The 14,434-nt window shown below is 29.4% G+C and overlaps 6 protein-coding genes across 6 annotated transcripts; 2 read left to right on the forward strand and 4 right to left on the reverse strand.

The window, feature by feature from the left end:
• Positions 1-1,461: 1,461 nt before the first annotated feature.
• Positions 1,462-2,277, reverse strand: GO595_004603 (RhoGAP domain containing protein; the record flags this gene model as incomplete). The annotated part of the gene is made up of 1 exon (XM_067917753.1): positions 1,462-2,277. The coding sequence occupies one exon, from the start codon at positions 2,275-2,277 to the stop codon at positions 1,462-1,464; it is 816 nt and encodes a 271-aa protein (XP_067775185.1).
• A 1,893-nt stretch (positions 2,278-4,170) lies between these two features.
• On the reverse strand, positions 4,171-6,777 carry GO595_004604 (Kelch motif family protein; the record flags this gene model as incomplete). The annotated part of the gene is made up of 1 exon (XM_067917754.1): positions 4,171-6,777. The coding sequence occupies one exon, from the start codon at positions 6,775-6,777 to the stop codon at positions 4,171-4,173; it is 2,607 nt and encodes an 868-aa protein (XP_067775186.1).
• Positions 6,778-7,886: 1,109 nt separating this feature from the next.
• Positions 7,887-9,146, reverse strand: GO595_004605 (TBC domain containing protein; the record flags this gene model as incomplete). Its single annotated transcript, XM_067917755.1, has 1 exon — positions 7,887-9,146. One exon carries the CDS (start codon positions 9,144-9,146, stop codon positions 7,887-7,889), a length of 1,260 nt encoding a protein of 419 aa, XP_067775187.1.
• A 729-nt stretch (positions 9,147-9,875) lies between these two features.
• On the forward strand, positions 9,876-10,625 carry GO595_004606 (hsp70 nucleotide exchange factor FES1; the record flags this gene model as incomplete). The annotated part of the gene is made up of 1 exon (XM_067917757.1): positions 9,876-10,625. One exon carries the CDS (start codon positions 9,876-9,878, stop codon positions 10,623-10,625), a length of 750 nt encoding a protein of 249 aa, XP_067775188.1.
• A 432-nt stretch (positions 10,626-11,057) lies between these two features.
• GO595_004607 (uncharacterized protein) lies at positions 11,058-12,035 on the forward strand (the record flags this gene model as incomplete). Its single annotated transcript, XM_067917758.1, has 1 exon — positions 11,058-12,035. The coding sequence occupies one exon, from the start codon at positions 11,058-11,060 to the stop codon at positions 12,033-12,035; it is 978 nt and encodes a 325-aa protein (XP_067775189.1).
• A 398-nt stretch (positions 12,036-12,433) lies between these two features.
• Positions 12,434-14,227, reverse strand: GO595_004608 (uncharacterized protein; the record flags this gene model as incomplete). The annotated part of the gene is made up of 1 exon (XM_067917759.1): positions 12,434-14,227. The coding sequence occupies one exon, from the start codon at positions 14,225-14,227 to the stop codon at positions 12,434-12,436; it is 1,794 nt and encodes a 597-aa protein (XP_067775190.1).
• Positions 14,228-14,434: the final 207 nt, after the last annotated feature.

The following is a 14,434-nucleotide window of genomic DNA, read 5'->3' on the forward strand; positions in this document are numbered from 1 at the left end:
ACGAAAATATTCAAATATTACTAAATTTAGAGAAAATTATTTATGAGTTGTTAACAACATGAAGAAAATATCAACGAAACAGTTGAACATACATTAAACTTCTTCAGCAAAAAATACCCATATTCATTTTTTATGCGCAAAGGTAATTATTACTTATGTTTCGAGTATATGAAGAAAATTGGCCGACCAATACTTTTCGGAAAACATTGATTTTCTTCAAAAGAATGATTGGGAACTTCATAAACAATTAATTAAAGAAGGACATAATCCAATCAAAATTACAAAAATAATTCGAAATGACGAAATAGAAAAACTTCAAAAAATATCATCAAAACCAAAATTTAATTTTAACCAAACAATCGAACCATCACTTTATGAAAGATGTTCATTTATTAATCAAAGGAATGTTTCATTAATTGATTATGCAGCATTTTTTGGATCAATTAAATGTTTTAAATATTTACTTGTGAATGGTTCAAATATTAAAATAAAGGCAAATATGCAATTGCAGTTGGAAATGAAGAAATTATTCATTTATGTGAACAAAATCATTCATCATTTGAAGATGCATATGAAATAGCAATTGAATTTCATCAAAATGATATTTTTCATTATCTTTATGAAAATAAAATTAATAAAATCAAAAAATTTGATGAGTTAGGGATTAATTGCATTGAATATCATAACTTTGAAATTCTATCATTTTTATTAAATGAGAGAATGAACTTCAGTTAATCACTTATCAATGAATCAGTCAAAACAGGAAACATGTTTCTTACCTAATATTTTCTTCAAAATAATATTTTCCCAATAAAAGAATTAAATATTTATAACCTTACAGAATTTTATTGGAATAAAGAGCTTTTTAAATATCTTATTAAGTATCGATATATTGCTTGTGATAACAAAACACTTATATGGGCAATTAAAAAAGGTTATATAAGATTAGCTAAATTACTTATCGAACAAGCAGGAATTAATGTTAATGCTAAAAATATTTTTTTGTTTTATTTGATGTTGATTTTATTAATTTAATATTCATAAACAACATTTGGAAATTGCTTAAATTATTTGAAACAATACTTATGTATGCATCTTATGACTCTTTTTAAAATTATGTGAATCGATTACGTAAAACATTTTATCTTTATTATTTAACAAATTCTAAATCTGTACAATATAAGTTTTAATATTTGTTTAAATATGATGTCAAATTAAATTTATTTTTTTGTAGAATCAAAAAATCGATAGAAATTTATCATTTATTTTGTGTTTTAACAAACCCCTAAATTTTCATTTATAACATTAAATTGCTTTATTTAAAATAACTTTTAATATATACAGTTTTACACTGCTCATATAAATTTAGATCGTTACATTAAATTTGATTGTTTCAGTAAAACATTTATAATAACAATAAAAAAAAATTATTATTTAATCACATGTTTACTTAAAAAAATTTTATGTATTTGTTTGGAATGTGAAAGTTGATGATGATTCATCACTTGGCGAATAATCAATTGTGAGTAAAGTCTTAAATAAAGATTCCCATTCCGGCTTTGGAATATCTAAGTTTCGCGTTAGTTTGCACTGTTTCATTTCCTCCAATGGCTTCAGTTGCAATGGAGTTGTTAATGTGCTTTGGCAGAAAAATTGGTTACACACGTCGCCGATTGTGGAATTGAACTCATCAGCAGACATAAAGTTCCCGCTTTTGTCGAACGATGTCATAGAACCAAAAACAATTTCATAATCTTTCAAAAAAATTTCGATAACATGAAATGGTAAAAGCCACATTCTGTCATTAGGCTTTGAGATTAATATTGGTGAGAGAACAATGGAGAGAGCTTTGGTGTCCATAAGATTAGTCTTATGCCGAGTTACAAGAACAAAAAATCCAATGATCCGTGCTAAAACTGCTTTGTTGATAAGCGGAAGTGCTAAAAATAATTTTTGAGCTTCTTCTGGTGTGCTAACTTTCGACCATGAATCTGCATATTTATCAATCATTAAATGATTGGGTATAAGTCGAATGAAACGAGTAATTAAATTTGCAACAACAAATGGAGTAGTGTCAGGAGGATAAACAATATCACCTGTAGCATCAATAATTGATTGAAATTTATTGATTTCAATATCTAATCCAGAAACTCTAAAAATACCTTTGGTGTCAAGCCCTTTATCAATCAAAAAACGGAATGAAGTTTCTAAAAATGGTGGAATAGCTTTAGAATTTGTAACAGCAAGTTCTACAAGAGGTTGCACAAATACTACCATCGCCTGCTAATTTTTAGAAGTTTACATTTTTCATCCACTTATTTTATTTTGATTGATATATTTTACCTTCATATTAGATTTAAAAATCGAAAGACGACTTGGCCGAGTGGTTAAGGCGAGGGATTGCTAATCCCTTGTGCTTGCACGCGTGGGTTCGAATCCCATGGTCGTCGCTTTTTTATTTTTTTCAAATTGCTTTCATAGTGCACTTTTTTACACATCTGCTTTGGCATCAAATAAGTTTTCTTTATTCTTCATATGGTTTTTCTGTGTCTAATTATAAGTGAACACATAAAGTGCAAATATTTTTCACAAGAAAGATATCTTTATACATATTTATTTATTAAATATATTATTTTCAATACATTATATAACACACGCTTGACAAAAACACTACTTTCCTCTTTCTCTCAAAGTGTTTTGTTTTTGAATATGCAATGAACTTTTGAGATTATCTAGCTCAATTTGATATTGGTGAAATTGTCTCTTTTTCATTTCATATGCTGTATTTGATGTTCGTTCAAAAAGTAATATTTTTCTGCGGAGTTCATTTTCTTCATCTGTATGTGAGAAATTATCATGAGACAATGATAAGTTATTTTGTTCAGATTTGAGCTCCCTAAGTTTGCTTACTAGCAAATTAAGTTTTTCTGACAATTTCGTGATACTTTCACCTTTTTTTAGAATTCCAATATCCACTAAAGATTGTATATTAAGAGTTTCTTTGGATTGACTGGGGTTAAAATAACTAGACTGCTGCTCTAATGTTTCAATTTGCTTTTCCAAAAAGTCAATTGTTGGAAGTTCGCTTAATTCAAGGATCAATCGATCTTTTTCATCAGTAAGCTCTTGTTTTATATCTTCCAAATGTTTTATTGAAGCATCTCCTTGTACTTGTAATTTTGAAATGGTTTGATTTAATTCGTTTTCTTTTTCCTGGAATTGTTTTTTAGTTTGTATAACGGCTTCAAGTTTCGATTTTAAATCATATCTTTTAGATAGAAGGTCTGGAAATGAGTTTTCATCAGATATTTCTGAAGATGAAAAAAGGAAACTTGATGAACTCATATCAAAAACCGTTGTATCGTTGATGATTTCGCTCAGAAAAATTAAATTACTCTGTTTATAATTTGTGTTGCAACATTTGATTCCATGCAATCTCATATACCACTGGGAAATAGTCACTACAATAAAAGCCTCAATAAGTACAACAGAAGCAAACATAGATCTCGCGATCAGTTCATTTGTAAATTAATCGGATGCTGTTTTTGATGTTTAATTTATTTATTTTATGAAAGTTTGAGTAATAAATTTATTCAATAAATATCTTAAAATTTTATTTTTTTTCTGTATTTTTTGTTTAAAATTTAAAATAATCAAATTAAATCTGATTATAAAGATTTAAACCGAAGTCACAGGCACTTCAGTAAAAAGCCATCGCTAATTGGTTCAGTGTTCCCATTGAAATATATACAGTTTTGGTTAGTATTTTTTCTTTTCTTTCTAAAAGTATTTTTCCAATTTCTGGCTTAATATTTTTGACTTCAGTTTGAAGTGATCTTTCTTTGTATTTATTTTTTCTTTATTTCATCTTCATTTTGATAATATTTTTTTAAAAAAAGAATTTTCATTAATATCAATTTCTTTTTGATATAAAAGTAATTTTACTATTACTATATTTAATATTTTACGATTAATGTAACATCTTTCATAATTTCCACAAAATCATTTTTAATCCTTCTTGAAACTAAACATCTTTCCTAAACAAATGAGTAAGTCTTCTTTAGTTTTTTATTTAATAGAATTAAAATCAGCAAAATGACATTTTGATATTTTATTTTAAGTGAACAAAAAAACATATAACAAAACAATTTTTTACACATTTAAAACAGCTCAGTAACCATCGTCCGAACCCTTTGACGCGCTAAAATCGTTTTCCTTGTGCCCCGTTATATCGTACATCATTTTCTTTAGAAGCGGCAACTTATATCTCAAAGCCACCGCTGATTCTGTAGATTGGTTATGGTAATAATTCAACAATTCTTCGACTTCTTGGAAGACTGATCTTATTACGTTCTTTTTTGCTGCCACTTCTTCAAACTCTCTTTTCATTTCGTCTGAAATTCTGGAGTTTTCTTCGATTATTCTTTTGTTTTCTCTTTCGAACTCTTCCGGATCTTTGTCGTATTGCCCTGGCAAGTCGACATCAGTTCGTAATATCTTCTTAATGTTTTCCATTTTAATATTTAACTCATTAATTTTGTTTTCAACTTTCTTACAATCGCTTTTGATTTGCGTAATTTGTTTCATTGCTTCATATATTTCGCGATTATGTAACAAGTTCTTCTTCCGACAATTTTCGATTTTCTTTGTTAACTCATTAATAAGTTGTTCATTACTTTCATACGTACGTTGTTGTAACGCATAATAATATGGAAGAAACAATGTTTGATGATTAGAATCTAATCGATTCATAATAACATCAATTGTTTGTGCGTCTGATGGATCGATTTTTATTGGCTTTATTTCGCCATTTAATTCCTCGAGGACTTTCGCTTGCTTCTTGCAAAGTTTTAATTCGTCGTCTTTCTCTTTCTTTTTATGTTGGTAATCATTCTTTAATGAGTTATATTTCGTTTGGAGTTGATCCAACAAATCAATGATGTACTTATGCGGAGGTGATGGCGCCTGTCCGAACTTGTCCATATATATCGAAAACGTTTTATTCGCTTCGGTAACAAATTCGCGTTTATATTTGGAGATGTCTTTCTCCGATTTAAACAAGCGGTCGCATTCATCATATAGTTTAGTGGGCGAGTCGCCTTGTATTTGTGAGTTAAGCGCTTCGACTTGTCCCATTTTCAAATGTTCAGATCGTAACTTTTGCATGTAATCATATTGTTTCTGGTCGAATTCATCACGTCGTTTAATGAGGATTTCATATTTCGCAGATAATGTATATACTGGCGCTTTCTCTTCAACTAATTCAAATATATTATTAAATAATACTAATCCTTGATCAGATGAAAATACATATTTAGAATCATCAAAACATCCATAAAGACTCCAACTTTCACCATCATATCTCCATATGTCATTTAATTGGGCACCATCAACATTAAAACCGCCGGCTATAAATAAATAACCGTCACGATAGAAAGCATTGTGTGAATACCGCGGGGGTGGCCCGGTGGACGTTAAGCGGCACTTCCATATAGGATTAAGGGGACCGTTAATAGATATGTCTAACTCCCAGAGGTCCCCCATTAACGATAAGTTTTCAGATAAACCGCCGAATAAGAAGATCTTGTTTCCACACCGAGTGAGCGTATGATGCGTTCTAACAGGTGGACTGTTGCCGTAAGGCACAAATTCACGATATGTACAACAATCTCCACCAGAATAAATTAGAAGTAAAATTTTCGATGAGTATTCATTACATCGTTTTCCTCCAAACGTATAAATATAATATTTTTGGTTAACCTTAACACAAACTGAGGAATGTAATGTCATAATGGGGAAAACAGATCCTAATACACAGATTTCTTTCCATTTAATATTCTTCTTGATATTTAATACCCAAAAATCAACGCCATTTGATACTCCATTTCCTCCTAAAATTGCAATCTTGTTTTCATCTAATGCAAAAATAGAACAATTGCTTCGAGATTTAGGAGCAATATCAAAATTGGTTGTTTTATATTCCTCTCCTAATCCATTAGAATAAAAAGTTGAGATGTAATGAGGGGTTTCGAACAAGAAAACAGCAGTTTTCCCGGTTGATGCGAATCCGAGAATTTTCTTTGGGAATTTCGGGAAGGTTTTAAGAAGGCACTGAGAAATCGGTGGGAGTTCTTTCTCATCGAGGTAGTCATAGTTGATTAACATCATTGTGGAACGCTCATCAACTCGTGCAATTGATTTACGTGCCTTTTTGCCAAGTGAAACAAATCGTTCACTACTTAAGTTACGTGCTGGGCCGCTGTTGAGGTCGCCAGAAAGAACCATGTAATGTTGATCGCCAAGCTGGAAAACTCTATCATCAATTATTGATGCAAAATCTTGGTTTACAAGACTGATGCGAGTGCGCCTGGCTTTGGGCGATTTGTTGGGTAATGAAACATTATCAGATTTTTGGTCGGTTTTTGATTCGGAAAGTGGGATTAGAGAGCCCTCTATAAAATCACTATCTGATATAGAATCCACGGAATCTAATGAAGTTGAAGAGTTCTCGCTTTGCTGTTCATTACCCCCATCTGATGAATTATCGGCATCAAGCATTGGTGTATAAAAAAATAACATATCAGGATCAGACGCCTTAAAATCTTTTAGGTTTTTGTTATTTTCAATATGTTGATGAGGCCTTACTTCTCTACGTTTGATATCTCCTAGTTTTGCATTGAGTGAATTAATGTCATTTTCTGGTATAATAATTGTTGTTTTTGAATTAGTGTTTTTGCCCTCTGGTGAATTGCTTTTTTCTGGTACAAGAATTGACATTGGTAAAAGAAAAGAATTTTTGAAACCGATTTGGAAAACCGTAAATAAACGTCTCCACGTTAAACTTCTCCAGTAAATATATAAAAGCTTATTCATTTTTGGTTATGCAAGTATAACAACAATTAATGCAATAATTATGTTTTGACTTTAAATTTCAAGATATCATTTAAATAATTATTTAAATGGCAATACAATTGTATAAAATAAAAAAATGTTGTTTTTATTTACCATTTTAGTTAATTATTTATTGAATAAACATTTTTCGAAAAATTACTTAATTTTCTCATCATAATTCTGTAATACCTCTTTCTCATCCCCGAGAAAATTATAAATATTTAAAATTGGATAAACCCAACCTATATTTCTTTACAAATCATATATTTCGATTTATTTTACGTATAATAAATAGTTATTCAGCATTACAACGATTTATGTATATTAATTTTCATATACTAAAATAAGTAATGTTAATAAATATTTATATTTTTTTTTATATCATTTTTATTTTTTTATCATAAAGTATATCACATGGATTATATATCATCATGTGAATATTATATAATTATATAGAGTTAAATATTATGAAACATATAATATTATATGAAACAAAAGATATTATCCAAATATAAAACATTTTTTAAGACAAAAATATCATTATCAAAGAAAAATCCTAAAATATGCATATTATTTAGTATTTATATTAGTTGTTTTGAGAGAATAATTATTAATAAATGATTATATCACTTCATATATTGAAAATTTAAAAATTCATCAGATGGCTTAATTTTGATCCATATTCTCATTATAATATTGATCAAAATATATCTATTCTCAATCCATAATTAAGATTCTATTTAAAAAATATATAATCATTGAAAATGGTAATTATATTCAAATCAAATAACGTGATAATAAGTCATTCCGTTTTAATTTATAGTATCAAATTCTCAGCTAATTTTTGCATAAAGATTTTTTTATATTATTATATTATTCAAAGCACAAAACCACTTATCGTTAATAGAATTTCCTTGTGAATCCAAATTTAACTTTCCTTACATTATAAAAAAGTGTCACTGAGTTTTTACAACACAAAAATCAAACAAACATAGTTAATTTATTTTCATGTATATTGGCTGGTAATCGCATAAGCGGGTTTCCTTATGAAGTGGCTTCAGTATTTGTTTTCGCTTTTTCTGATCATTCTTGGTCACTTTTTCTATTTCATCGCACAAAGCGTTTGTTAAGTTTAATACTGAATTTACATTTGTTTTTTCTAAGTATTCATTCATTATCATCATGAAATGTTCAACGTGTCCTTTAGTATGCAACAAAAACTTAGGATAAATCAAAATCAACAAAGCAGCTGCAATAAATCTTGGATAAGCAGAATTCTTTGCAGTAATTATTGAGTCCCATAAACGAAATATTTCATTATATTTAAATTCTCTTTTAAACAATAAAATGATTGGACGAAACATAAATATTATATTCGAAACTCCTTCTTCTTCTAATAATTTATATAATGGTTTATGTATTTCTTTGATAATTTCCATGGTTTTGGATAAGACAAATTCTTGTGACTTAGATAAGTCTATAAAAATTAAGTCTTGCCGAGTAAGTTCCATAAGGCCAACAAAGTTCCAGAAAACGAAACTTTCGGTTTCTTGTTGGGTTTTGATGCTCCCATCAAAAAAAAGTGCCTTGTCGCCTTCCCATTTTTTTATATATAAAAGAATAAATGGGGAAACTATGTCGCACATGCCTTGGACATAGCCAGAATCACGATTGTAAAGTGAGTATGTAATAAGAACATGACGAAGAACATCAAGATTTGGACTTCCTTCACAAAAAGCTGGAAGTTGACGATCATTACGAATAACATCGTTTTCAATAACTGTCATCATGTCTTTTACAGCTTGAGATGATTTGCGTTGAAAAGATGTGATATAATGAAATTGATTAAATATTTTAAGATATTCATTAAGTAAGTTCTGTAGACGCTGATGAACTTCGGATTCGCTGAAGTTAAATGGTATAACATTGAGAAGATATGGCCATACAAATGGACGAGATTCATCATCAAGACCACGACTGAAAATTTGAGAATATAAATCCTCGATATTGCTATTTTTGAATTCTTCAAGTGAAACAGAAATTTCGCCACGAACTAAGGGACAAAAATTGAACTTCCGAAGAATTTCATTGTGAATTGCAATTTGAACTGCCTTATCGGCTGGAAGAGATGTTGGTGGAATGTAAGATTGTTCTATTTCATCTCCATATTGAGTTGGTTTACTGATAACTTTAAATGAATTCTTTCTATTTGGATGTGCTTCAATAAGATTTTTGACCAATAGATACTCTGTCATGTGAGTAACAAAAATATCAGGAGCTTTATGGAAAATGAATCTGGGAAGTCGCGAATTATCACTTAAGATGAATCTTAGTGCGATTGAATCAAAAGAAATATCACGTCTTATGATTTCAGATAGTTGGTAAAATGAAATGATGATAGAATTTGGAATTTGAAATTGTGTTAAAGCATCATTTTTTTGATTTTTTGAAGGTTTCCACTCAAAATAAAATTCTTTTCCTTTTGAATATAAAAGAAAGGTGCCATTACAGAATGAATTGGTTACAATTTCAAAGTCAACATCTGTAACTTCCATCATCTTATTTTTGCAAAAAGATTGTGTAGTTTACTTGAATAAAGCATTCAACTAAAAAATGGAAGAAGATGAAGGATATCAATCGGATAAGACTAAAATATGCGGTGCTAATTTAAAAGTGTATCTAAAGAACTAAAGCATGAACGTTGCTACCCTTTGTAATCAAGCATTGTCACTTATTGATTTTAATAAATTTGAAAGGAAAGAATATGCACTTTCTTTCCTGCAAAAAATGTAAATTTTACCTTGAATACTATAGTTATAAGATCATGAATATGATTTACATACGAAATAGGGATCAAAAAATATTGAATGAGAAACGATTGTTTTGTTTCAAATTTGATTGTATTGAAAATATTATTCAATTACAGTGAACGTTAAAATTGCTATCAAATTAAGTGGTCGAACACTTAAAATCAAAATTATAAAATGTCGAAAGACGAAGTGATTGGAGCTCTTCCCCCAAGTGAAAAAGAAGTTCTTAAATGGGCTATTGAAAACAGTCAAGATGTTAAAAATATTCGAAATGATCATTTAATGTCACATGAAGAATTCAAAGAAATGTGGAATGATCTTTGTCCAGATACTGTTCAACAATTAAAAGATAATATTGCAAAAATCCAATCAAATCCACCAAGAGATGAAATGTATCTTGCTTTAGATAGACTTTTATTCATTGTTGAAGATATTGATGCAGCAGATTGGTTTGTTGACCTTCATGGATTTGATATTGTTTTACCATTGTTAGAAAACGAAGATGCTGAAGTCAGGATGGCAGCTGCTTGGATTATAGCAAATATATTACAAAATAATCCAAAAGATCAGCAAAAATTCACTGAACAGGTTGGTATGGAACGTGTCATGAAGCCATTCCAAGATGAAACTGTTGAGAAACCAATGGCCAGAAAATTCAGTTTAATTTCAAATGCAATTCGTGGAAGTAAAATACTTCGCCAACAATTCTATCAATTAGGTGGAATCAAAGCGATGATGGATATATGCACCAAATTCAAACAGATTTACTTTAAATTCTGTTGGTTAATTGGCGCAATTCTAGATGAAAATGATGAAGATGACAAGAAAGTTTTTGATGAGTGCCATCTCAAAGAGTACCTCATTGAACATAAGGCAGATATTAATGACGACGAAGTTTTAGAAAATGTCATTTCACGTATGTAAAATCTTGAATAAATTATTTTAAAAATGTTTATTTTAAAATATAAGAACGACTTTTATGCATATCCTCGTGCAAATGGACGAACTTTACCAACACCGAATTGTATGAAAGAAGAATTTGACTGAAATTGTATTGGAGGTACTTCTTCTTCTTTAAGTGTTATTACATTTACTCCGCGTATTACTAATAATCCCCTGTCAGAGATATTTGGATATCCATCTGTTATAATAATTTCTTGACAATCTTTAAGAACAAGATTGAGATGCTTATCAAATCCTATTAGAATACCTCTAAATATCCTGTTTTCTGATATTCTTGCTTCTACACGAGAATTTAATAATGATTTTAATCTGAAAGAATTGTTTTCCATTTGGCTTTGGGATATGACATGTCATGTGAAAATAATAGAGTACGTTTACAATACGTTTGAAAAAATGGAATATTCTTGTGCATATTTAGGAGTATCAGGAAGTAGTATTTCATTTGAAATTGCTAGCCCTCGTTTAGGTGTTATACAACAATTTTTGTTTTGCTTAACAACAGCTGTTACAATTACAAATATCACTTCAATTACACGAATTCGTTACATTGATCAAGTTGATACAGCAGAAATGTCAGTGCCAGGAAGTGTTGAATTTTTAACTGGAAATATACCATCTTTTCTATATAAAGATCCATATTATCCTTCACATTCAGTTGGTTCACGATATTCATCTATTTATCCAAATAGCGCTGTACAAGATACTCAAAATTGCATATTAATAAGAGATACTGCTGTTTCACATGAATACTCATATTTATATACTGTACAACTCGATAATCCCATAACAGATCCTGGTAATAACGAAGCATGGGTTGGTTTTTTAACAAGTGATGATTTAGTTTCTGGGTCTAAACATGGTTTTATATGTGACAAACCAACAATCTCGTCAACATGTGATTCTAATACCGAACAACCCACACATTACGGATCATGTATTGCTCTTTCTACTGATGATTGTTATCCTCAGCGATCAGGCAATAAAAGATGTTATACTGGTATCAAAGATCAATACGAAGTGTGTACCATTATTCGTAACATGAACCAACAATATCAAAACAGAAACATTGGACCTGGGATAGTGAAAACATTTATTCCAAATCTCCTTATGAAGCACACGCGAGGAATTGGAGTCGAAGATTACGTTCGCATCAACGAGACCGTTTACAATGAAGCTGTTGATCCAAGAGCTCCAAACGACAAAACAAGGAGAACAGGGATATTACCGAAGTGTAGTGCTGAAACTTGCTTCGATTCTATGTATGTTGCACAGGGAAGTAATGCTCAATTGCCCATACATGATCAAGTATATTCTGCTAACATTGCACTTGAAATTGCGAGAAGACTTCTTACAAATTGTACAATAGATTGAGACAATATTTTATGTAATAAAGATAAAATGATTATAATATTGTGACTCAAAAAATTAAATTTTTTATAAAAAGACATAAAGAAATTAATTTCAGGAATTTCCATCCAATCGATTGAATTTTTGAAGATACCCGAATGATGATGATAATATTATGTTATGAATTTTTATGAAAATGCTAAAAAAACATACATAAAAAACATCAAACATTTTATTCAGCTTATTTTCATATAAAACGATAAGTGTTGATATCAACCATAAACGAATTCAACCATTCAATTTTTGTGTGTAAAAATCGGTTATTTTGTATCGAAATTATTCGGCATTTCAAAAAAAGTTTATTTTTCAGTAGTTTAGTTAAAACTGTCGGAGATAATTGTTTTTGTTCATTTTGTGGGTGACTATTTAATTAATTCATCCAGAGAGTCATAAAACATAACCTTATAATCATCAGGAATTGCGTCATCATTTGATATGCTATCTTTTATTTCATTTATCATTTGGCTAAAATCGATATCGTAATTATTTTCATCGATTAAATTTCGAATTTTATCCACAACATTACCATAGACCTCTAAGAAGAGTTCATCGTTATCCATTTTCTTTGACTTTATTTTATCTTCCAAATCTTCATCAGATACATTTCCACATTTTTTGATTGCATTTCTTAAAACATTATCTGGAATATTTGGTATTAATTTAATAAATTCATCGTAATCAAGATTTGGAATTTGTTTTATTTCTTCGTTAATAATTTTGTTAAGTCTTTTATCATCCATTTGATCTTTTTCAGTGTTTTGTTCTATGTTCATATAAATATTTATCTCTTTGGTAAATATTTCTTTTTGATTATCAATAAATTCATTTACTTTATCATCTATGAGGAAATTAATTTCATTACACTCATCAAATATTTCGCTTTTAATTTTATCGAAAATTTCATTATCATTAATTTCTGTTACATCATGATTTTCGATTAAGTTCTTTAATTTATCTGATTCTTCTTCAAATCGTTTTTCAATCATTCGCTTAATATAAAGGAATTGAATCTCTTTAATTTTGTCCAAATATTCCAATGTTTTCTTGAATTCTTCGGATATTTTTTCGGTAATTTTCTGCTTAAACTCATTATATATTTCCATTTCTTTTATGTTTGTTTGTTCAAGTTGTTTGTCCAATTTTTCTATTGATTTTTCGATTATTTCGTTTTCGTTTATTTCCGGTAATTTTATATTGTTTTGCTCGATTTTAATTCCTAAATCTTCGTTGATTTCTTCAAGTGCTTTAATTCCTTCGCGAATAATGTTATCAACAATTGGTGTATATATTTGAGATATTGATGAACTTAATATACATTTGATACATTTTTCAGTAATTTCTGTTATCGATTCGTTTTCGTCTTTCTCTGATATCATTTTAAAGATTTTCGAAGCTAATTCCGAATCAATCGCTGTTTTCTCTCGTGCTTCTTCAATGTGATGAATAACATTTCGCGCAAAAATTTTAAAACCTTCGTTAAACTCATCGCCTTGTTCAAATGGACTTGAATTGATATCATATTGTGACAGAGGAATCGCTTCTTCTATTCCAACCATTTTGTGGATCTTTTTGGTAACTTTCTTTTGAAATTTGGCAAATTGACCTTTCGTTGGATAATATCTTTCGGTATTCGGTACAAGTGCGATGATGTTTGTGGGAAAATTATACTTTTCAGTAACTGATTGAACAGTTTTAATTATGTCTAACATAATTTTGATGTTTAGAACTTGATCAAGTGACGTTTTTTCCCCAATGATTGTTATGAGAACATTGGAAAGAATTGAATAAGGTAAAATTAATTGACTTAAAATAGATTTTTTGGTTTCGAGATTGCCTCCTGATTTAATTCCATCGCATCCTTCGATGTCAACAAAAAATATTTGCGTGTCATCGTCTGCTTGTTGTTTCATATTATATCTTTCTCTAAATTCATTTAACGAAATAGGTCCATAAATAAAAGCGCCTTTTGACTTTTTTTCAATATCGGGATCATTTTTAAGAATTTTGATTGTGGTTGTTTTCCCTGAATTTGCACCGAAAACAGTCACAAAAACAACTGGTTTCCCATTTGCTTTTAACATTGCTTTCTGAAAAGCTTCTGGGATTAGTTCATACTTGGTTAAATTGCCTTCATTTGTTCTTTTTGTGCACTCCATCCAAATTAATTAGGTGGCATTTTTTCTTTGTGAAAATATCAATAGTGCGACATGTGATATGAAAACATTAGGGTTGGATGCACTTCAAAAAAAATTTCATTTTACCATAAAAATTATATCTTTTTTCATATTTTTCGGAGACGAATATGCTGAGCTTGGTTACACCAAAAGATAATGTGTGATTATGAAGATCTAATTTTCTATTTT

The sequence above is a fragment of the Histomonas meleagridis genome (assembly GCF_020186115.1).
Source record: "Histomonas meleagridis strain 2922-C6/04-10x chromosome Unknown contig_27, whole genome shotgun sequence".
Lineage (NCBI taxonomy): Eukaryota > Parabasalia > Tritrichomonadida > Dientamoebidae > Histomonas > Histomonas meleagridis.